Raw genomic sequence first — 24,409 nt, 5'->3', positions numbered from 1 at the left:
AAGATGCAGTAGGTATAGTATATCTTCCCTTGAGGCAAAGGACTGGACAGTCTGACCCCATGTCCCTTACTATTTCATAGTATTGTCTGAATTCCTTTATGAATCAAATATTCTTATTTATAAATAGAAGTCACTATTGTACTGGAAGGGCATGGTCCAAAGACAGTCTGATGAATCATCTATGAATTGTCCTTTAGTATTATGCTCAAAATATGGGTCACTATTTTTTTTTAGGTCTGAAGGTGCTGTGATTCTAAATGGTCGCTATATATCTTCTCTGCCCTTGTTTTAATCCACACGTGAATTTGCATGCAGATCGAGTCTGTGAAGCAGAATTGCCTCAACTTTCTCAGCTCAAAGATTGATTTGACTTATTCTTGAGAAATCAGGTCTCTTAAGGTCTACTTATTTTGGAGCGCAGTAATTTTACTTTTAACAAGATAAACACAAAATTGATTTCCAACATTCTGCAAGGAGTGTTGGTTTTATGCATACTGTTTCTTTCATTTCAGAGATTCTTTAAAATCGTTGTACTGCCTCAAGATTCTGTAAGCACAGTATTGCTCCCTCTTTTTACTCAGTGTGATCTGAAAGATCTTCTATTTGTTTTTTAACAGGAATTATTACTAGTTATGGACTGTATATGAATGACATTCTGGTGCAGAACTCCTCGCAGCTCAGCTGTTATATTTTGGGACTTTCTCCCTGGAGTCTGTATTCCTTCAGAGTTCAGGCATGTACTGCAAAAGGCTGTGCTCTTGGCCCACTGGTGAGTAACTCAATTTACATTCTGAGAATGTAATAAATGTCAGATGGCAGTGAATATCAGAGTAAATGGTGATGATTCACACTGGTCAGTACTAACCCATCTGGCAAAGGGTGACATTTTATAAAAAATGCCATTAAAAAGCAGCAAAGGATAGAATAGGTCACCACTAGGCACTGTTCCAAAATATCATATAGATGCTGTAAGGACTGAGATCAGGAGTGACAAAAATTGGAGAATGAAATGCACATTATTGAAATTAAGGAGAATTAATATGTTTAAAAGGCACAGATGCAGTTCAATCTGATTTATAAGGACATGATTAAAAGAACAATTACTATTGAAGTAATGAGGAAAAAAATCTGAAAAGTGTGGAGGACCGTTCATAGATGACAAAATGATGTTATGCATCACTTCTTTTTCCCAAGCTGGTATGCTGCTTAGAAAGACTAAATCTATGTTTAATGGGTAACTGTTTCATAGCGAAACTAACAACATGTAAAGAATTCATAAATTGCCTTTTTTTTTAGCTCTGAAAATGAGAACTCTGAAGCTTACACAATGTTTACATTATTTTCTACAGTACCAACAATAGTGGGGATCTTTAACCACTTTCTTGTCCTCTAAATACATATTTCATAGCCACGTGAGAACCAAAAATAGAAATCTTCAATAAGATTAGTATTATTCTGCAGAATAAAAAGGACTGCTGATGAGCAGACTGTCCTTTTATGGCTAATAACCTTCCAGTGTGACAAAAGATTGTGTTAAAAATGGCACAGATATAGTCCTGTTGCCGTTTACCCCATTGGTGAGCTGAAATTTAAATATTAGCCCTTTCATTTCCCTCCTCATTTTTACAAACTTCAGTTGCGATACGTTAGCATTTCTGGCAAAGTTTTGCTTAACAGCATCTCACTCTATAATAATAACTCCAGTGCATGAAGATTACTTCAAGAAAAGGACATCAAGGTTTAATTTTTTTTAATTTTGATTTTTTGATCACATTTCCCATTTTCTTCCCAAGATTCATTGCTTTAAAATGCTGGTAACATCATCCATCTGTAGAACAGGACTGTAGACTTTATTACCATTAAACATTTTATAGCTTGGACAGGGTTGATGGATATTTACTCTTAAAAGCATGAGTGGCTTTTTGCCAATTTTTCTAGTCATTCTTTAAAAAAAAAATCCTGGAAATTTAGGGAACAGCCCACTAAGCCCTGCTTAGCTACTGCTGTTCAATCTCCATTCATTTCCAGTGACATTCCCATACAAAACCCATTGGAATGCAGAAGGCTTGCACAGCAACAGCAGGGCTTGCGGAATTGTACACCTTACATTTTGTTTGTTTTGCTTCAAATTCCCGGCTATCATTACCATTGAAATTACCTCCCATCATTTTCAGTGTACAGGTAGTACTGTCAAGCACCTCTCTTGCTGCTGTGAGATGATGCATTTAATCTTTGAGTGTTCCGATGCCCTCAAATATCCCATCCTGTTCTAGAAGAAACTACTGAATGCAAGTTGCTGCACTTCATTAAAGCTGAAACTCAGTTGTGACTTTCAGTGCAATTCAAAGCAGAGCTGACCTAATACTTATCTGTATCTCCTGCTCAGAATGCAAACTATTTTCCTGAACCACTGATCCATCTCCAGTTGCAAGAATTGAAAAGCATTGTCTTTATTTAGAGAGCAGCTCTCCTAAATGCTGTCAGGAAGTTAAACCATCACACATTCATTTGATTTTTCTGCAAGATCCACCTTCCCCCCCTCTGCAATTACCATGTATGCCCAACACTTAGTTTAAAAAAAAAACTTTAGCTCATTGAGTACTTTAAATAGAAGCAGGGACATCTCCCAGTGGTAAACTGATATTATCCTCTAGCTATTTTTGTTGCTGATCTTTTATTTAATGTGCCCTAATCGATTCAAGGGATGCTATGCCTTGTAAGCACCTTAGGAACCAGATTCTTCTAGTTTAAAACTTTTTCCAAGGTAGCAGTGAAGATCATAATCCATTAAGAATGCCCATTGCATGAGGTTATTAGATGATGCCATTGCAGAATGCTTTTTCAGAGAAGCTGTGTTTGATTTCAGATTAAATGATGAACCAGGGAATATGTTATCCAAAATATTATATTTTACATAAAAGGGGAATAAAGGTCTCTACTACACTGTGCTGTTTTTGGAATGCAATAATGAAAAGTTTTGATCTAAAATGCACAGATTATTGCAAATATCTCATCCCTGCTGTTTCAATTCCAAAATCCCTGTTTTGAGTTCACTTCTCCCTTGTGGAAACTGAACTTGTATTTCTGTATTTTTGCACTATTTTTAGTTTTATTTCACTGATTCCCCCCCCCCCCTGTAAAATGCAACACATTTTTAAACAATACCTATGGGTCCCCAAGAGTATAGTTGGGCTTAAAGACATAAGGATATATATTTTTGTCCTTCAGATACTTTGCATGCATTCTGTTCTCTACATAAACAGTATTTGAAGCTCCTGAATAAGACACCAAGATAACAACTCTGCATAGACTGGAGAACAGTACACCATGATTTAATCTGAATCATTGAAAAGTACGCAGAGTATGTTGTGACTTTGTGAAGAACTGATTATTCTTAAGATTGCAACACACAATTTTTCCTTTGCTTCTGTGAGTCACACGATATAAATAAGATGAAGCAGGTGCAGAATTGAACAGTAAGAACTTGAGCTCAGTGTATATTACTGCACATGACAGACTGAAAAGCTACATTCTGATGGTAAAACATAATTATGGAGACAAAGATAATTGAAAATTAATGTTGCACATATCTCACATCATGCAACCCTTTCTACATTTTGAAAGATAGTGCTAATGAAAAAGATGTTCAGCAAGACCCTTCTGAAATAAATGACTTTGCAATTATAGCCTTTATCTGAAGACATCATGTCTTTCAATTCAGTGTATACATGGACACTGTTTAGCAGTTTAGCAATATCTTTTTTCTGTTTTTCATAGATGCATATAAATATTTGGGGAGATGTAGCTAGCAACCTTGCTTTTCAGGCTGACTTTGTGACCATTGGGAGAAGATTTTTCTTGGGATGGGTATGTGGCTAGAAAGAGCTATGTGGAAATTCAGATATTGCCAACAAAGTTAGCTGGATGAACATAGAATGTGACCTCAGGCTCTGAAGCATACAGAGAGCCAGTCAGGACTGGGGCTGGAAATGGGGAGACATTTGCCAGGGTGTGACAAAAGAGTCCATAAGAAATAAAGTTGCAAGACCCTGCTGTCTGAAAAGCAATTTTGACCAAAATATAAAGGTAGAAATCCAAAGCCTAGACTCAACATTTACCAATATCTTATTTGATTGCAAATTATATAATCACATACATAGAGCAGTATTAGTACCATTGCTTATAGATTGCCCCATGGTCTGGGAAACCAACAGCTGTTGTTATCTGATTCAATCAATGAATTAACAAATTAAGCAGCTAGATTTGCTTGGCTAGCTGCTAGAATCAGAAAGAACTGGGTTGTCAATACAGAGTCACTCTGGGATTGGTTAATGTTGACTGTTCTAGTACAGGGGTAGTCAACCTGTGGTCCTCCAGATGTTCATGGACTACAGTTCCCATGAGCACCATGCAAGCAAACGCTGGCAGGGGCTCATGGGAAATTGTAGTCCATGGAGATCTGGAGGACCACAGGTTGACTACCCCTGCTCTAGTACTAACCTTTATACTCAGTTACCAGCTTTGTTTGGTGTGCCTTTTAAACTTTTAACCTTATTTAGTCCATATACCTGGTTTGTTATTATTGTTGCTATGTTTTATCTGTTATTTATTTCTGTGTTCTTTTGGTCTGTGACCATGAATAAAGCTTGTCTTGTCTATTAGGTGATTGAGGGGAATGCCCACATTCAGAGGCACTAAACCTCTGGATCCCAGAGCCAGGAGAAAGCATCAGGAGAAGGTCCCAGCCTCTATGCCCTGTTGTTAACCCTCCAGAGGAACTGGTTGGCCACTATGTGAGAAGGATGCTGGACTAGATGGTCAGGAGGGCTGACTTCCAATCTGGCGAGCCAGGTTTGACTCCCTGCTCCTCCTCCACATGCCGCCAGCTGGTGACCTTGGGCTCACCATAGCATTGATCAAACTGGTCTGACTGAGTAGTAATATCAGGGCTTTCTCAGCTTCACCTACTTCACAGGATGTCTGTTGTGGGGAGAGGAAAGGGAAAGTGATTGTAAGCTGCTTTGAGGCTCCTTCTCGTAGAGAAAAGTGGCATTTAAGAACCAACTGTTCTACTTCATTGATGTGATCAAGCAGGATTCTTCTAATATTCTTATATACTTATCTGTTGCTGATTTTCCCTTCCAGTCCCCTTTCCTTCCATGCGGCTTCTAGGTGAGTGCTTAGAGCCACCTGTTTACTGAAGGAACAGTAACTGCTTGGGAAGCACTATGGGGAGGGTGCAGGGGTTCAAGTTGCTTGGCAGTGGCACAAGAGGCAACATATGTAGCCTCTTGAACCTCTGTCAGTGTGAGTCAGATCTGAGCTGAACCTCTGCCCTTCTTTTTGTGCTGCTTGGGCAAGGAGCGCTCGGAACTCTTGGTGGCACTGGAAGGGTTTATTGGCTACAACCAGCTTTGCCTCCTGAGGCACTGGTATTTCAATGCCTGGCTAAATCTGTTCTGTTTGACTGAACCAATGATGGGCAAATAATGTGTAACATAGTTTCAAACACAGAAAATTAATGTGAATTTACCACTTATTTCTATTTCCTCCCGGCCTGACGCGGCGAGAGGCGCGAAGCGCCTCTCGCCGCGTCAGGGCGCCGACCCAGGGAGCCCCCGGCAGTTGCGCGAAGCATGGCTGCCAGGGGTTCCCTGCCTGGCGGGCTGACGTGGCGAGAGGCGCGAAGCGCCTCTCGCCGCATCAGCCCGCCGCCAAACAAACAAGCTCGCCGCCGCCGACCAGCCCGCCGCCGCCGACTGAGGTAGGACCTAGCGCCAGCTGCATTCCCCTGCAGCGGGCTTGATTACTAGTCTACAATAAAAATACAGGACCAAAGTCTATGCTGGTGACAAAATGTTTTTGATATATATACATAGTCTAAAATGTGCATTTTTGCTTGGCACAGGTAGCACCTGTATCTTAATACATGCTCCAAAAGAGCAGAGAACCTAAGGTAAGATCTCCGGTAATCTCTCTGTCACTCCTGTTGCCCAGGAACATGCCAAGTCCCAGAGATGCTGGCAGCATCACAGATTTGGTTGGCAGTAGCAGTGCTCCAGAAAAGATCATACCTCTGGTAGCCAGGTTACCTGGAGCAGGTATGAGAAGAATGGACAAGAGAATGCTGTAGTGATGTTATCAGATCTGTGAGTTGTTCTTATACATTATTTGAACATATCCAAAAGTGGTATCAGCCTCATACATTCTAGCACTGAGCCAAGGCTAAGGCTGAAAATGCCAAGGCTTACATGCTAAGGCTGAAAGAGCCCTGACCCAATTTATGCTATTTCTTTTTGAAGAAGAAGAGGAGGAGTTGGTTTCTACACTCCACTTTCCACTACTCAAAGGAATCTCAAAGCAGCTTACAATGGCCTTTTCTTCTTCTCCCCATAACAGAAACTCTTGTGAGTTAGGCAGAGCTGAGAGAGCTCTAAGACAACTGCTTTGTAAGAACAGCTCTAGCAGGAATGTGATTAGCCCAAGTCAGCCAGTTGGCTGTATGTGAAGGAGTAGGGAATCAAACTCGGCTCTCCAGATTAGAGGCCACCACCAGATTACAGGCCACCACGATGGCTCTCAATGTATTTTAATGTATTATATGAACAAAGTATTTATACTTCCATGTACTGACTCCTTGCTTTTTATTACAACGAAACCTTTACGAAGTCACTGCATTATTAAATTCACAGGTTGAATCTCGCACAATTGAAGATGTACCTGAAGGAAAAATAGAAATATTTGTCATTAATGATGGACCAAGAACAGTTCAAGTAAAATGGCTTCCTCCACATAAACCAAACGGATTGTTAACCTATGCTGTCCTTCTTACTGGCCTCTTCTCTGCTGATGAAGGTATTTCCATGATAGTGTTTGGGATGTCCTAATATCATTTTGCTTGTAAATGATGGCTCAAATTGGCCCAAAAGGTACCCTTCTACATGCAGAATGCATCCTCTCCATAGAAGGAGTGTTTTGGTCTCTTTCAAGAATGCTCCACAGAAACGTTTAACTGAATTCAAAGATGGGCTTCCACTTGAATATGAGCAAGTTTGTATAGCCTCTTGCAAAATATAAGCATAAGGTTCCATTTATGTCATTGTGAGAACAATTCATAAGACTCTTGTTAAACCACACTAGATCAGAAAAACAGCGCAAGGAAGTCCTTACCCAGTTCATCTAGTATAGCCAAATTCTGAACTCTTTAAAGTAAAAATCAGGATAGCTAATACCACATCTTCCATGTGAGATTTAGCCCTCAAGGATACTCAAACCTCTTGCAGGAAATGGCCCTCATGGTAGTGTTAATTTGAAGGGGGCAAGGACATACTCCCACCAACCACCCTTGAGGATTCAGGGTAATAATCTAACACTGTTAGTAAATTCCTGTGCAACCATATGCATTCATTCATTCATACATTCATTCATTCATTCAGTTTGCAGTCCACCACATCCACACAGTAGCTTGTGGCGGATGGCATCCCTATCCCACAGTAAAATCCCCATAAAACAATCATAAAACCAGATAAAAACCCAGGCCTGGTGACAATAAAATAGACTCCCTCCCCCCAGCACTACAATTACTGAACTGCATCAGTTGTACCTGGAGTCTTTTCTGTCTTGGATACTTTTGCAGGCCCAAACTTTGTTATTAGTTGATTTTCCTAGTTTTGTTGACTGAAATATTTGCTGTCTTGTTTCAACCTCTCTTAAATATAATCTCCAGATTTGGCTTATATTATACATGATCCAAGAGCCTCTTGTGGCGCAGAGTGGTAAGGCAGCCGTCTGAAAGCTTTGCCCATGAGGCTGGGAGTTCAATCCCAGCAGCCGGCTCAAGGTTGACTCAGCCTTCCATCCTTCCGAGGTCGGTAAAATGAGTACCCAGCTTGCTGGGGAGTAAACGGTAATGACTGGGGAAGGCACTGGCAAACCACCCCGTATTGAGTCTGCCATGAAAACGCTAGAGGGCGTCACCCCAAGGGTCAGACATGACTCGGTGCTTGCACAGGGGATACCTTTACCTTTTATACATGATCCTGCCAAGTTTCATGCTCAGACTATTGTGAATCAAGAATGAGGCCTTTTTATACATAGCAACACAACTTTTATTAACCTCCAACATCAACATCTACTCATCTACTGGTGACAATCTAATGCAATGCCCAATCTTATATAGGGTCTTCTCCCACCCACTTTTCCCAAACGTGGGAAACCCTTGCAGAACAATTAACTTCTTCACAATAGTCAGTACATAACACAGACATTAATCACTAGCAATTCATGTTTCTGACAAATGTTGTTGATACTGTTTTTCTTAAAATACCTGGATCATTATACTTTAAAGTAATTAGATGGGCTGGATTCTGCTGCCTCTTGTATCATTGTACTATTAAGATCTATAACAAAAATATAGCCTCCTTGGTGCTCTTATGAACAACCACACAATAAGAAACGTTACGGATTAAGTCCTTCGACAGCACTCAATTGGCTTAAATCCTAGCTCTTGATTGTGCATTGCCTTTGATACAGGGAATTTCAGCCACCACCACTGTATCAAACATAGTGATCAAAACACTTTGTAAAACTCATGTAGGAATACTGTGATAGGATGCCAAAAACTAAATGTTTCTTTCCTGTCTTTATGCAAATACTTTTTTTTCCCTGATCGGGCCATGGTAAATTCTGTCTGCCAATCCCTTGAAAATTTATTTTATTTATTTAGCTTTAGAAATAGCTTTAGAAAACAATTCCTCCTTTTGCAGGAAACAACTTAAAAGGAATTGTTTCGCTTTCCTTTGGCTTGTAAGTTCTTTTTTCTTCCTCTATGTTCAAAATACTGTTGTTACAAGTGGTGATGACATTTTACAGCTGTCTTGAAGTACTGTAGATGACTGTACAGACAGATTTCAGGTTGAAATTGCTTTCAAATCGTCGAATGCTATAACCCATACTTAGTAAAGCAAAGTACTTTTATAGCACCTTCTGTATGCAAATCACATTGTATATTAATTTAGCCTACAACATCCCTGTAAGGTAAGCCAATGTTATTACCACTGTATTGCCGATAAGAAACTGAGGTGCAATAAAAGTGTTTTGCCTAAAGCTACCTTTGTGAAGTTGTGGTAAAGGTGAGGCTTGAACTAACAAGGCTTTTGGGTCACAGTTGAGTCTTTTGCAATGAAATCAGGTGAGTGAAATATTTCAAAGCCCATTTACTTCAGTGCAATTAGAAGGGTTCGCTTAGGACTGCTCTGTACGCGCCTGTGCCAACTGTGTTAGTTTGGCACTAGCTACTTAAGAACATGACACAGTAAATCAGAGGGGCTTACTTTGAGATATGCAAAGGATTAAGCTGCATGGCACTCAGTTTGTATGTCATCATCATATCTTATCAATGTCTTAACTAGCAGGGGACAGCGAAGAATGGCAAAATCTATGTTTCTAGACTCTTTTTGTTAATAACATTTAACTTGAGGATAAAATGGTGGCAGTGGTTTTACCTGAATTGAGATAGTGTGGTGGTTTTAGCATTACTGCAAGGAAGCTTTGGGGGGCATTTTTTTAACCCCCCTCAATAAAATTCTTATAATTTTTTGGAAGTCGCTTCCCCCTTATTCCCAATGCATAAATGACAATTTGAAAAGAGCATGTAGTGATGCACCTGAGGATATATTACAAATCACATTAGTTGGACTTTTTGATAATAATGATTGAAGAAACCATTTCTTTCACTCGTATGATCAGCCAAGTAACTGCAGTGAAATCATCAGTGTATAATAGTCTTAAATCATTAAAACAAAGGTTGCAATTTCTGTTAATTGATAGGACATACAGTTTGGCAGATTTCAGTCTTATGTAGTTTTCAGCTGACCTCCTTAGAAAAGTCTGGTCATTTAATTTTTTTTAAAGTTTTCTGCTGTGAAACACCTGTGAGATTATAAGGGAGTGATGATCTTTTTTTTTTTTGGAGGGGGGGGGAGAACAATGTTTTGGCTGGACCCATGACAGAGTAGACATTTCCACCACGGCAGCCAGGTGAATAATGCAAAAGCCAAATCCCCCCCCCCCCCAGTGTTTAATCTTGCATTGTTTTTTGTAGAGAAAATCTTCTGCTTGCCTTCTAAGTCATGTCATCCTCGGTTGTCATCCCGTCTCTCAAACCATCAAAACTGTATTAAATGTTGCAAGGCTGCGCGGCAAGAGAACTTTCAAAAGTCAGAACCCATTTGCAGAACAGCCCTTGTAGAAAATGTATTCTGTTCTCGGCAGAATTTTCCTTCAGTTCTTTCCACTGAGAAGTTTACTGATTTCTCCCAGTGGAATCTGCTGGAATTTATCGGTTCATGGTTGGCAGTCACAGATTAAGGTAAATGTCGATCCGTAATGACCCTCTACATGTTAGTATTGCAGTAAAGCTGGGCTTTTATGTCAAAGATATCGGAGAGGGAGCTATTACACATGACAGGGGTGATCAAGGGACTCCAGACCAAGGCAAGCATTATTAAATATTGACTAGTTCTGTGATTTATGTAGAGCTGGAGGAAAAAAGTGACTTTTTAACTATTATATATTCTTCAGCAACGAAAACCAGCCATTTATCTCCTGCTGGTAATAAAGAACAGAGTGCCTGCATATTTTAGTGGAGGGGGGAAACCTGGCCTTATAAATGAGATGGACTCTTTCATGATAACATTTCAGTTTGTTAATTGCCAAAAGCAAAACAGGCAAATTGGAAGCAATTACAAGTTTTGACTTAAAGAGATTTCTCCACTGCTTCCATTCTGGGGGGTGGGGGGGTGGGGGGATTGGAAGGGAACCAGGAAACTTCATTACATTCACTCACTGTTGTTGAAACTTTCCTTCACAATGCTAAATAAATAGGGAAATTATAAATATTGTTCCCTCGCAGGCTCTAAGTAGTTATTGAAACTGACATTTATACAAGATGTTTTGAGGAAAATATATTCCCTGGTATGAAAGAAATTGAACATTAATTAATCAAACTTATTTAAGACATCATCTGTTCTGTAGATTTACACAAAGCTTATTGAATTGTCTGACCACTAATTGGATAATTCCTTGTTATAATGAACAACTGTATTTCATGTGTGAGTTAGCGATGGAACTTGGCTTGTGTGAAGATAAACTGGCATTAAAAGAATTCCAACCTCAGTTCAGGTCGACTGCTTACCTGGTACTGTTCTAAGCTGCTAGTTTGGAAAACAAAATAAGGAGACAATTTTCAGGTCAGGGATATGACATGTGGAGTGACTGATGCAACAATGAAATTTATCATTGTTTAAAAATATATACCCTTCCAAGTTATGGAAGTAACAGCTGCACAATTTGGAATGCTTAATTTGATTTGATCCCACATACAAGGAAGCATGTTTCTTTTGCTGGAGGTGGAAACAGTGATCTGTTGTGCTGCACATCACTTGTGTGATAACTAAATGCCAAAATCAGGGCCCATCACTGGAAGAAGAGAAAAAGGAATGTGGAATATTTCTGTGTGGTCCCACAACAGCCATATTTTCACTGTCTCTTGTAGTTTCATGATACCATTTCATTATGCCTTTGACTTTGAAATAGCTAGTTATACTGATGTTCAATCAACTCTAGGAGGAGGAAAAGGATACAGTTAAGTGGGAAATAAGTAATTCTTAGTTGATCTGCCTATTTGGTCCTGCTATTAACCAGTGAATTAAAACCTGCACACAAAACTAGATGCACGCTTACAGGCATGCAAATAATGCCATATACAATGCATTTTGTGAAGTAACATAATGAAAAACCTGTGAATTTGCCGTAAAGTTAGTGACTACTGATGTCTAGGGATGGTCATGAACCATCTCATGAACAAAAACTCATAATGAATTTTGGCCAGTTCATGGCTTGTGAACTAAAACCATACTTGGTCTAGTGGTTAGGAGAGCCAGCTTCTAATCTGGTAAGCCACAGCAATGATGAAGCTGTTCTGACCAAGCAGTAATAGCAGGGCTCTCTCAGCCTCACCTACCTGTTGTGGAGAGAGGAAAGGGAATCCTATTGTAAGCTGCTTTGAGATTCCCTCTGATAGAAAAAAGCAGCATATAAGAAGCAGTTTGTATTCTTCTAAAGTTAATTGAAGGTCAACTGGCATGAACTTCCCACACACTTACAAGCAGTAATGGTGAATGGATACCTTTCTAGATAGATTGTTTCTGCTCAATCAAAATATTTACCAAACTTCAAAGCAATGGGGGGTTTATCCAGCCTTGGAACCACTGTTGTCAGTTTCAAACTGATCCTGTCATTTGCAAGAGGGTCCCATCCTTTGCCCATGTACCTTTGCATTCACTTCTGATTTTCTTGCACAGACCCTGCAAAAAAAACAACAACAACCCTGCTTGAATTTGTGACTCTGTGCTTTGAGAACAGTCCATTTAAGAAGAAGAAGAGTTAGTTTGTATACACTGCTTTTCTCTATCAGGAGTCTCACAGCAGCTTACAATTGCCTGCCCTTTCATAGAATCATAGAATAAAAGAGTTGGAAGGGAACTCATGGGTCATCTAGTCCAATGCCCTGCACTATGCAGGATGCTCACAACCCTATCGCTCATCCACTGTAACCTGACACCCCCTTAAGCCTTCACAAAATCAGCCTCTCCGTCAAATGGCTATCCAGCCTCTGTTTAAAAATGTCCAAAGATGGAGAACCTACCACATCCCAAGGTAACCTGTTCCACTGAGAAGCCATTGTAACTGTCAGGAACTTCTTCCTGATGTTTAGACAGAATGTATATGGAATTAATTTCATCCCATTGGTTCTGGTCCGTCCCTCCAGGCCAAGAGAGAACAATTCTGCTCCATCATCTATATGGCAGCCTTTTAAATACTTGAAGATGGTTATCAAATCCCCTCTCAGTCGTCTCCTCTCCAGACTAAACAGACCAAGCTCCCCCAACCTTTATTCATATGTCTTGGTCTTCAAACCCCTCACTATCTTTGTTGCCCTCCTCTGGACCCACTCCATTGTCTACATCCCTCTTCAACTGAGGTGCCCAGAACTGAACACAGTACTCCAAGTGAGGCCGAACCTGAGTAGAGTAAAGCTTCCTGTGATATGGACATGATACTCCGTTTGATATAGCCCAAAACCTCATTTGCCTTTTTAGCCACCAAGTCACACTGTTGACTCATGTTCAATGTACGGTCTACTAAGACTCCTAGATCCATTTTGCATATGCTACTGCCAAGACAAGTCTCCCCCATCTTATATTGGTGTATTTGGTTTTTCCTAACCTAAATGCAGAACTTTACATTTGTCCCTATTGAACTTCATTTTATTCAGTTTGCCCCTCTTCTTGAGCCTATCAAGATAATCCTGTATTCTGATTCTGTCTTTGGTTGTGTTTGCTACCCCTCCCAGTTTAGTATCGTCTGCAAATTTAATAAGTATCCCCTCTAAACCCTCATCTTTCTCTCCCTACAATAGGCACCCTGTGAGCTAGGTGGGGCTGAAAGAGCCCTTATGTTACTGCTCTGGAGGTCAGCACTATTGGGGCTGTGACAAGCCCAAGGTCTTCTAGTTGGGTGCATGTGGAGGAATGGGGAATCAAACCCAGTTTGCCAGATTAGAAGCTGCTCCTCTTAGCCATTACACCAAGCTGGTTCTCACCAAGCTTGCAGTGCCAGTTGCACTGGGATCTATTGGGCATTCTATGATTGCACTGGTACTGCTTGGTACTCTGTAAACTGTACTTCTTCTGTTGGGTTTTCAAAAATTTCCCCCTTTGTTTGGATTGTGATTGAGCTGACAGTGCCAAAATGGCACTGGATTCTGCTGTGCTTAAAAAAAAATTCCCACTAACTTCCGTTCTTGTTGCCATCTCAGAGACTTTAATAATGGTCTGTATATTTATTTATTTTATTATTTATTTCTGAATCAGGAGGGTGAGCATAATGAAAAGCTTTCAGTCATGTGGCTTGATTGGTTCATTCACTGAGCAGATGGTTTAGCCAAAGTAGAAGTGATTCTATGGTGTGAAATCAAGTAAGGGGAATTGGTATGTAGAAATGGAAAGACAGGAAACAGGAAGAAGACAGAGCTTGAGCCCTGTCCAAGGTCCTGAATTGCTTTTCTTAGGTCAGAGTCAAAAGAACTGTGAGTTACCTGGAAAAAATGGGAGTTTGTGCATGTGTAAATATGTTCCTTTTGAATAGCTTGGGTTTCTCTTTACTGATCTCTTATTCTTGTAACTTAAACAATGGCACTACGATAATTAAAATCAGAGCACCCCCACACACACACCCCCACACACAAATAATTTTACAAACATTCAGGTTTATGAGAAGGGGGAATTCACCTATATCTTTAATATTTTGCTCTATTATATAATTGTGAAAAGCCCTCCTGGGTGGAGACTATCCAGGGCCTGTCTGGCCCTGCCCAGGCTCTGTGCATATTCAGATTGGTCCGGCCCCACTGGCACCCGCCTCCTACAGCCCAACCAGCCCAATCAGGCTGCATCTCCCACCCAATCAGACTATGTCTCCAGCCCCTAACTGTCATATCCAACAACTATGCTCTCTTTGCCTCTGACTACTGAAAGAGCTGGCAGGTGGCTGGTGAGTGCACTCCCTCCCCCCTCCCTTCAGGCCTGCTGTTAAGGAAGCCTCTGACAGAGAGGAGGGGGGGTGTTTCCTTGTGGGCCTTGCGGACAACAACAGGGACTGAAGAAGGGCAGATATCACCAGCCAAGCAATAGTCTGTGCTAGCCAAGGGGTGTCTGTGGCCATGTGCCAATGTGGAGGTTGGCTGTCCCTGGTCTGAACATATTCCTTGAAGTCTCAAAAATGTGTCATGCCCCCACAGTCACCTAGCACCCCCCAACATATTTCAGGTTAAGAAAACATTGCAGAGAGGAGGTAAGTTTGCCAGATTGGTGTAGGTTCATGTTCTGGAATTCCACACTACCTAGATGTATATAAACTTGACTAGGGTCAAGACTGCTATGCACAGAGAGACCTTCTCTTAGGGTTGCCAGCTTCAAAATGACGTACTAAACCTACACCAAACCTTGAGCTAGCGCTCCGTCTACCCCACCACTCTTATGAGGAGTCTGTTATGGGGAGAGGAAGGGAAGGCAATTGTAATCTGCTTTGAGACACCTGAGGCTTGATGGGTGACTGTGGACCATTCCCAGTTCTCACAGAGCTCTCTCAGCTCCACCTCACTCACAGGGTGTCTGTTATGGGGAGAGAAGGAGAAAGCAATTGAAATCTGCTTTGAGACACCTGCGGCCTGCTGAGTGACTGTGGCTCATTCCCAGTTTTCTCAGACCACATCCCTCACAGGTTATCTATTGTGGGGAGAGGAAGGGAAAAGGTGCTTGTAAACCGCTGTGGGATTCCTTTGGTTAGTAAACATCAGCATACAAAAACCCAGCTCATCTTCTTCAAAGGAGCAACTGTGAAACAAGCATGTGGGCACATAACATTTTATTAACAGTATAAAAAAAATGGAGACAGAAGGAGCAGGGCGGACACCTGTGTACTGTGTCTATCCCATGTGGATTAAGGCAGGGGGACATTTTGGTGTCTGTGGCCTAATTCACACAAGAAGGGAAATGGTGTTGAATGCAGAACTGGGAAGAATTGGTTTCCATGTCATCTCCCCCTAAGAAGAGTCTCCAGTCTGATTTTTCCTTCACATATCTGAAGACATGGCTCTTGAAAGCTCATCTGTAACCACTATGCCGCAATTCCCAAGGGTCAGTCCTCTCCCATGCCCAACTAACATTCCAAACCACAGGTTCTTGACACCCATCTCTGCACACCCATGCCCTCCTTTGTCACCACGCCACCACAACCCCCCACAGAACACACATATTCAACCTCATGCCCTTACAAACTGGACAACCCCTCCCCTTTCTCTCCCCAATGCCAAGTTCTCTCTATCTTAATCACTCTCTTCCTTTTACCTCCTTCTCTCTTTGCTATCCCCCCCACTAATACTAATTGTATCAGCTACCATGGGTTTTAATTCTAATTTAGTAATAATAATGGTATTGTAAAGTTGGATTGAACATCAAGCCAGTACATTTTTAGTACCTCCAAAAAGGAATTCTGTCTTGCTAGGTATTCTTTTGCCTTATTCCGGATGACGTAGTTTGGTCCAACTTTATTAGCTCTTGGAAGCTAATTAGGGTTGGTTCTGGTTAATATTTGGATGGGAGAATACCAAGAATATCCAGGGTTCTCCTCAGAGGCAAGCAATGGCAAATCACTTCTGAATGCCTCTTGCCCTGAAAGCCCCATGGATTTGCCATGTTACCTTGACAGTACTTTCTACCACCAGCAGCAATGTATTGTGACATTGTGATACTACTTCTGGCTGAACTGCATTTAAAAGAAAAATAGTGACTTTTCTGTGTACTCAGCAATTACACTTGCAATGGACTGACTTTTGGAGGGCATGCATACATTGTTAGTATAAATTACTAAGACTTAAATTATTGTCCTTATCACCATTATTTCAACATAGATGTCCCCCCATGTTTTTATAGGGAGCCATTATAGAAAAATATTAAACAAAATCATATAACTGTTTTTCAAAATGGACCATTTCGTTCAACAGTGAATGCTAGAACAAATTGTAGACCTGTTTCTGCAGTTGAAGACAAAAATGATAAAGCTTTTCCTAGGCTGAGTTATGGGAGATCGGAGGTTGGATTTTTGAATGCTCTTCCATGAAAAACTCTCTCTGAGCACAGAAAACTAGTATATTAAGGAGAAGTATTCTTACAATAATATTAGATGTATGTGTAACTCTTGTATTGTCTAAGTACATTTATTGAATCAAATGCAGTGCCAAGAGGCTGGATCTCCAGAATTCAAATCCCTGCCCTACTACTGATTTACTCTATGACCTGGAGCAATTCATTTAACCTTTCTGTAGTTTTCTGTCTGTTTATACAAGTAGGATAATAATACTTGATATCCCAAGAGTGTGGTGAGGAGTAATTAGTTTAATGTATTACAGTGCTCTATGTAAGTGATAAATATAATTAGCATTAAATGAAGTAGATAGTGTGCATGAATCCTAAATTTGGTGGAGAGAAGAACTGGCATTTAAAACAATGGTCCTTCAGGATGGAATTGGATGCCTACAAAGGTATGATCCCCACAAGTTGAGCTGCATATGAATACTGACCATGCAAAAGTCAAATTCATACTGTTATGTGTTCTAAAGCTCCCCCATAAGTAGGTAAACACACAGGATGATATTATAGGCAAACACATAGCAATGCAGGGGTCATTGGATTTCTGCCATCCTTTATTCCTAGTCCTGTTACCTAGCAGCTAGGAAAAATGGCTGCTAAAAGAGAAGTAAGAGGACAAAGAAAGTCAATGCTTCTTTCTGTATGGGTATTCATTCCAGCTAGTTTATTATCTCAAAAACAAATATGTGTTTAAAACCATTTTTGTTGTGTGATTGAACAGCTTAAAATGCTCGCTCACAAAAGACTTATTTGGTTACTAGGGGCCAAGCCCATTGCATTCAGGAATACAATAAGTGCTAGATTTGGGGAGGGGGAGTGGAAGAACTCTGCAGATGACCTCTCCCTTCTCCAGGATCTGGAAAGGCTGCAGGCAGCTGTTATGGAACTCACCGGCACGGACAGCTCTCACACGGCAGGGATCTGCAGCCTCCAAACCTCAGAGCAAAGTGGAAGGAGGAGGGGGTGGTCATGGGTGGGAGATGGAAGGCAATTGGCTGGCCACTGGACAGATAAGCAAGCCGGTTGGAGGAGGAGGCACTTGGGTGGGACAGCTGCCATGAGTAGGTGTTAAGCGTTGATTGGCACTTAAGACATGAGACACACTTCTCCTCCAAGGCCTTACCAAAAATATTAAGTGGAACAGATAATAAATCAGTTTTATTCCACATAGAATCATTGAAGGTACATCTAGGGTCATCTAGTTCAATCCTCTACACAATGCAGGAACTCACAACTATCTGCCCATGCACGGTGACTCCAATTCATGCTCATTATCCCCTCATCACAAATCTTGAGAATTCATCCTGGTCTGGAGGGAATTCACGACAGTGGCGATCAGTAATTCCCTAGGTATCCAAAAAATGTCCACAAGAGACAAATACTGGCACATCCTTTCCTGTCCACCCACTGACAATCTGTCTAAGTTCATTAAATGTTTATTATTCTCTTTGGTCATCTGTTCCAGTTGGAATCAATACAAATGCAAGTGACAAAATCAATCTATATATTTGATTATGGATTAGAAATACCTTGCTTTTTCACGTGCTGCTTATGTAGTCTGTTTCTTGTAGCATCCCTACAGGAAAACTGAAAATTTCTATTGACAACCATGAATCATGAACTCCAGAAGTCAAATGTCTTTTTTTATGAAGAGTAGTGACCAATTGTTTTTTTTTAATGTGTGTGTTAGATTTAGTAAGCCTAACAGCTGATACACCTGTGAACTACTACTACTACTACTACTACTACTACTACTGGCTACCACCTGCCTCACACAGGGCAAGAGCTGCCCCTTTCTTGGTCCAGGTGAAGGTTAGTGGGGGCAGTGATTATTGCTCCACATCCTAGACTTTTACCCAGGAACCCAGAAGTACTAAGACCATTCCAAAGCCTTACAAATTAATTGACGAAGAAACTTCACCCAGTATTGAAGATTAAGTTGACCAACATTTCAGTGTTCAAAAACTGTGTGTCCATTCAGTGCAATAGGAGATTTATTGTAACTGTGGTGTTATGTTGTTAGCTGTCCTGAGCCCCATACTGGCAGAGGGAAGGGATAGAAATCTCATAAAATAAATAAATATCTCATACTGCATTCGTTTGGAGGTGTGCAGCTCCAAGCTTATGAATTTCAAAGAAAATTTATCAGGCTTTTTTCCAAGGGGAAGAAAAGAGACAGTGAAGAACAGGGAACGAAGAAGGGTCGCAAGTAACTGCACAAGTTCAGAAGTAGTATATGCAAACAATTTAACTACTTTTTAAAAAGACATCCTATGATGACCTGGCCTTAGTAACCAAACACTCATGTTCAGCCAACATGAAAAATATTGCTACTGTGAAGATGTAAAACTGCTCACAATGTTGTTTGAGAACTAAATTATTCAAGAGGATCAAAACAGATATTTGGCTGGACAAAAAACAGGCACTTCAACCCGGATTGCGTTTGTTAACAGTTTTTGCAAAGTTCTCAGCATCCTTGATATAGAAGGCACGAGGAAGAAGATGAAGTAAAAAAAAAGGGCACAGTGGTCTCCAAATATCTTGCCCTTGCTTAATTTGTCCAGTTATTTAATCTATATAAAGGCCATAAACAATTTCAGCTCTCATTAGCGTCCAAGGATAACCCTGGTGAAAATGATCTCATGCTGTCATGTATTCTGATTGCTCAATTAAGATCTGCTCTGTGTGGATCTTTACTTTGTTTACTGTATGACATTGAGAAGCAATTAAATTCTTGCAGCCTAGAGAGGTATTTAGTTAAACAACTTGTTAAAGAATCAAGACTTTGGGGAGTTCTTGTTACACAGTAAACAAGGAATGGATGGAAATTTATTGGGTGCAGACCTTGGAAAGAATATTTAGAGATGAATTTGCTAAGTAACTGACAGGAATGTTTTCAATGGACTTAATTTACATCTCTCCTACTAAGGATGCACAAATTAATCCATTTACAGTATGTACCTTTCAGTGTACCTTCAATTTTAGATCATAATTAGAAGGCTTGAATTTATCTATCAGTTCTAAAATAAGTTTTCATAATAGTTCGGGAACAATATTTCCAAAAGTGTGCTGGAGGTGGATGGGACCGAACACTGATAGAAACATTACATACTAGGAAAAAGCTGACTCAATCAACTTCCAGAAAAGTATTGAGGGAAAAGTGGCCAGGATCTTCTGGCACGCTTCATGGGTGGGGCTATGGGTGTCATGTCTGTCTATATTTCCATTTCACGAAGCACAACAGAAGATGTGTCCCACATAAAAAACCTTGTGGGCGTCGTCCGTGGTTGTTTGTCAGCTCAGGCGTGGTGGGGCAACAATCCTAAGGCTGCAAGGGCGCTGCAGCAGCGGCGAGAAGGCGGGAGGGCCCTGGGCGGCAACGGCAGCCATTTCCATGAGGCTCCCGGCCATTGGAACGGCCGGGAGAAGGCGGCGCACCTCCCCACACACCGCAAGCCATGGAGAGGCTTGTTGCGGTGCGGCGCCGAGAAGGCGGGAGGGCGGCGGCCGGGCACAGCAGCGATCTTCAGCCGCCCCCCGGCCATTGGAGCGGCCGGGAGAAGGCGGTGCGCCCCCCCCACCGCGAGGTATGGAGAGTCTTCTTGCAGCGCGGCGCCGAGAAGGCGGGAGGGCGGCGGCCGGGCACAGCAGCGATCTTCAGCCGCCCCCCGGCCATTGGAGCGGCCGGGAGAAGGCGGTGCGCCCCCCCCCCACCGCGAGGTATGGAGAGTCTTCTTGCAGCGCGGCGCCGAGAAGGTGGGAGGGCGGCGGCCGGCCGCAGCAGCGATGTTGAGGTGCCCCCCAGCCATTGGAACGGCCGGGAGAAGGCAGTGCGCCCGCGCAGCCCGGCGACAGCAGCAGTCTTCAGGCGGCTCCCGGCCATCGGAGCAGCCGGGAGAAGGCGGCGCGGCCCCCCCCCCACAGCGACCCAGCGGCCGGGAGAAGGGACAGTTGGGCGGCTGTGTGGCTGGAAAGGAGCAGGGCCGCCGCGTCTGCGACGCTGCAGCCCTGCTCCTTCCCCCGCATCGACTCGGAGGCAATGGCGGCCAAGGAGGCAATGGGGAGGCGCGCTTTGCGTGCCTCCCCTTTGCCTCCTTGGTCCAGGATTGACACTCGGAGGAGCGAATCAGGAGCCGCTTCGCGGCTCCTGATTCGCTCCTCCGAGTTTTTATCCCGGACCGAGCCCGCCCTAACTCCTCCCCAACAGCCCTTAGCGTTTTATTTAGTCCGTGGCGCTGCCCGCAGTGCCACGGGCGGTTTAAGGATTTTCCTTAGCCATCGCATTATACTTTACCATTATAATCCCTTTATAAAGATTATCTCCTTAGCATTTTAGTTCTTTATGCTAAATGAGGGAAGTAGATGATCTTAGGCAGGCCATTTCACACTGTGGAAACCACAAAAACTAATGTATTTGTATGGGTGGTTGTTGAAATTGCCCATTTGCAGAGTGGCATCTTCAGAGTGCTTTCCATAGCGGAATGAAGCTCTCATGGTGGAGCACAGTAGTAGAGGCATTCCTGCAGATATGTGGGTCCACCTTGTATTGAACCCAGGAACTGATTAGCATTTTAATTACTGACATGCATTCTCTGCCTAGAAAGTGAGCTGCATGGTTCTGAACCAACTGGAATGTTTAAGCTTACCTTAAAGGCAGACCTATGCATAGTGCTTTACAGTAGTTTGGCCTTGAGGTTATAGTGGCATGGATCCACATGGCCAGATTGACAAAGTGGCGGACTGTTAAAATCTGCTTTCTGAAGTCCAGTCTATATGTCTGACTACATAAAGGTTTTCTCTTTCCCACAATTGAAAATTCCAAAATCACATGGTCACTGCTACCAAGCGTGCCCGCTACCTCCACCTCATCTACCAGTTCTTCCCTATTTATGAGAGAAGTCTAAAATAGCAGACCTCCTGGTTCCCCTCTCCACTTTCTGGGAAAGAAATTAATGGAGTTTGTATTTTTAGCAGAGTTGGTCTTCCAACAGATATCCAGGTAATTGAAGTCACCCATGACCACTGTTTCCCCCCTTTTTGAGAATTGCATAATTTGGTCTAGGAGTATTGCATCCAAGTCCTCTGACTGGCTTGGTAGTCTATAGCAGACCCCCACAATAATACCACTCTCATTTCCTACTCCTTTTATATTTACCCAAATACAATCAACTGAACTTTCATGCTCAGGTACCTGTATACCACAAGTATAAAGATTCTTAACATATATTGCTACACCTCCCCACTTCCTTACTTGTCTGTCCCTTTTGAATAGATTGTACCGCTCAATTCTAGTATTCCAATTCTATTATCCCACCAAGTTTCTGTGATTCCTATTAGGTCATAGCCCCCTTCTTCAATTAAGACTACTAGTTCCTCCTGCTTGCTTCCCATACTCTGTGCATTAGTGTAGAGACATCATAATCTATCCTTTCTGTGCCCCATGGTTTTGGTTTTTAAACTTCCTTGTAAATTAGTAGTTCCCTGCTTATGTGCCATTCCCTGTAGATTTGCAATCTTCCCATCTTCAGTTCCTGCCATCACACCAGGTTCTGAACGTACATCTTGCTCCCCCTTTGGATTTAGTTTAAAGCCCTCTTCACCAGGTGTGCAAGGGTTCTCCCCAAAATACTTTTTCCATCCCTTGTGAGGTGCACACCATCTCCTGATAGTAGCCCCTCATATTGACATGATAGACAATGATCCAGAAATCCAAAACTTCCCGATGACACCAGTGATGTAGCCAGTCATTTACTACACACTTCGGCCTCTATGCATCTCAGCAGTCCCCAATTACTAATACCCATTTCTTTGTACTCTTGGGAGCACACCTTGTGGAGAGGCACCTTTTGGAGCACACCATGTGGAGAAGGGAGAGGGAGAACTCTCACCTGTGGGGCCTGTGAAGTCTCTCCTGGGCTTCATGGGGGCTGTAGGGGGGAAGACCTAGGGCCATTCCGCACTTGAAAAATAGTGAAAAGATTAACTTTTGCAGATGTCATATTTTTGGCATTTCTCATGACGTCGTCAACATCCAGCATCCCAGCAGCAAACCGGTAGCTAAATCCTCCATTTTAAAGCGCTAAGTTGGAGAATCGCATAAAGTGGATCCCCTGAAACATGTAGTGTAAGCAGAGTAGAGCAACCAGCAAGCCACATGCCAAGGAAATATGTGGAGCTGAAGTAGCACTATCTCCGCCTCCAGTGCCCACCCTTGCACCCACCTCCATCTCCCTTCTCCCGGTGATGTTTTAAAAATTTTTTTTAAGCAAACTGCCTAGAGCAACTAATAGGTGTTAGATCATCCAGGCAAGGCAACAACAACAACAAAAAGTTTTCCCCACCAGTTAACACACTAAGCATACCTCTCTAAAGTCTTCCCCCCCCCAAAAAAAAAATCAGGCTCAAGATTAATTTTTAAAAGCTTCAAGGATTATGATTGCAAAAGGGATGACATTTTAAAAAGCACTATGCATCTATGATTAGATGTATAGGCAGTAGAGAAGTTTTACTTTTAAAAAACTAGCTGGCATTGTGGGCTCTTTAAAACATGGAGAAAGGTGATTGGTTGCCTGGCTTGATTGACAGGTGGAGGAGAGTCATGGGTAAAGCATGTTGCTCTCTTCTGCCATTTCAAGCAGGTGTGCAGAGTGCCAAGAGGCGCGAGAGAGCCAGAAGGTGAGGAATGGCCAGAGGTGCGTTATTTTTTAGTGTTACACTATTTCACTGGGGTAAAACTATTTTTGTAAATGTGTGGAATTGCTCCTAGAACTCTCACCTGTGGGGGCCTGTGACAAGTTTTCTGGTCTTCATGGGGGCTTGGGAAATTGCTCATGCTTCTGTATTCCTGAATTAACATCTTTAGGCAGATCGTGGAACCAGTTGCTGAGCATCAATGAGACAGACCTTCTCCTTATTCTTCTACTCCTATGTGTAACAGCCTTCCATTCATTACCCTCCTGTGTTCGTTTTGATAGCGTTCCTTCCTCCTGCACTTGCTCTCTCAAGAGTGCTTCATGAGTTCTGTCCAAGAACTCTTCACCCTCCTTTTTATGTTGCAATATATTCAAGTTTTCCTCTAATCCCTGTACCTTCTCCTCCAACAGAGCCACTAACTTACACTTGCTGCATGTGGAAAAGCCATCACCCTGAGGGAAGAGGACAAACATGCTGCAGACAGTACATGTCATTACCTCAGCTTTTTCAGATGTCATGCCACTTTGATCCATTCCAGATGTTTCTCAAACAGTCCTGCACTTCACTGAATCCTTCGGCTTGCCAACAGCCAAGAGTCCTTTAGCTCTTGCCCGTTGCCTTACAGGGTCTTCTGGCTTGATCCAGAACCCAAGAGTCCTTTGGTTGTAGAGACTTTTATAGCACAAAGGCCCACTTAGCAGAGGATGGAGCTAGCAATCAGCTCCTGAGTCAGCTCCTGAGATGCCACTTCCTACTTCTCCTAGCTCCAAGTGCAAATGGAATTTATTATTATTAATAACAACAACAATAACAACAACAACTTGTATGCTGGTCATTCTGCACAGAGTTTGCAGCCAGTAGCTCCCAAACCTTTATAAGGTTTGGGAGCTACTGGCTGCAAACTCTGTGGAGAATGACCAGCATACAAGTATATCTTCAGCATGGCC

At 42.2% G+C, this 24,409-nt stretch overlaps 1 protein-coding gene across 1 annotated transcript in view; it reads left to right on the top strand.

The window, feature by feature from the left end:
• USH2A (usherin) overlaps positions 1–24,409 on the top strand; it is a 684,687-nt gene that overhangs the window by 361,766 nt on the left and 298,512 nt on the right. Inside the window, exons 37-38 of the mRNA XM_077339259.1 lie at positions 618–769; positions 6,693–6,855. Coding sequence (XP_077195374.1) covers positions 618–769; positions 6,693–6,855 — 315 coding nt within the window. The remainder of the gene's footprint in view (positions 1–617; positions 770–6,692; positions 6,856–24,409) is intronic.

This window comes from Paroedura picta, chromosome 1 (assembly GCF_049243985.1).
Source record: "Paroedura picta isolate Pp20150507F chromosome 1, Ppicta_v3.0, whole genome shotgun sequence".
Classification (NCBI taxonomy): domain Eukaryota; kingdom Metazoa; phylum Chordata; class Lepidosauria; order Squamata; family Gekkonidae; genus Paroedura; species Paroedura picta.
The sequence above is the reverse complement of the archived record's forward strand: the minus strand, read 5'-3'. Positions and strand labels throughout refer to the sequence as shown.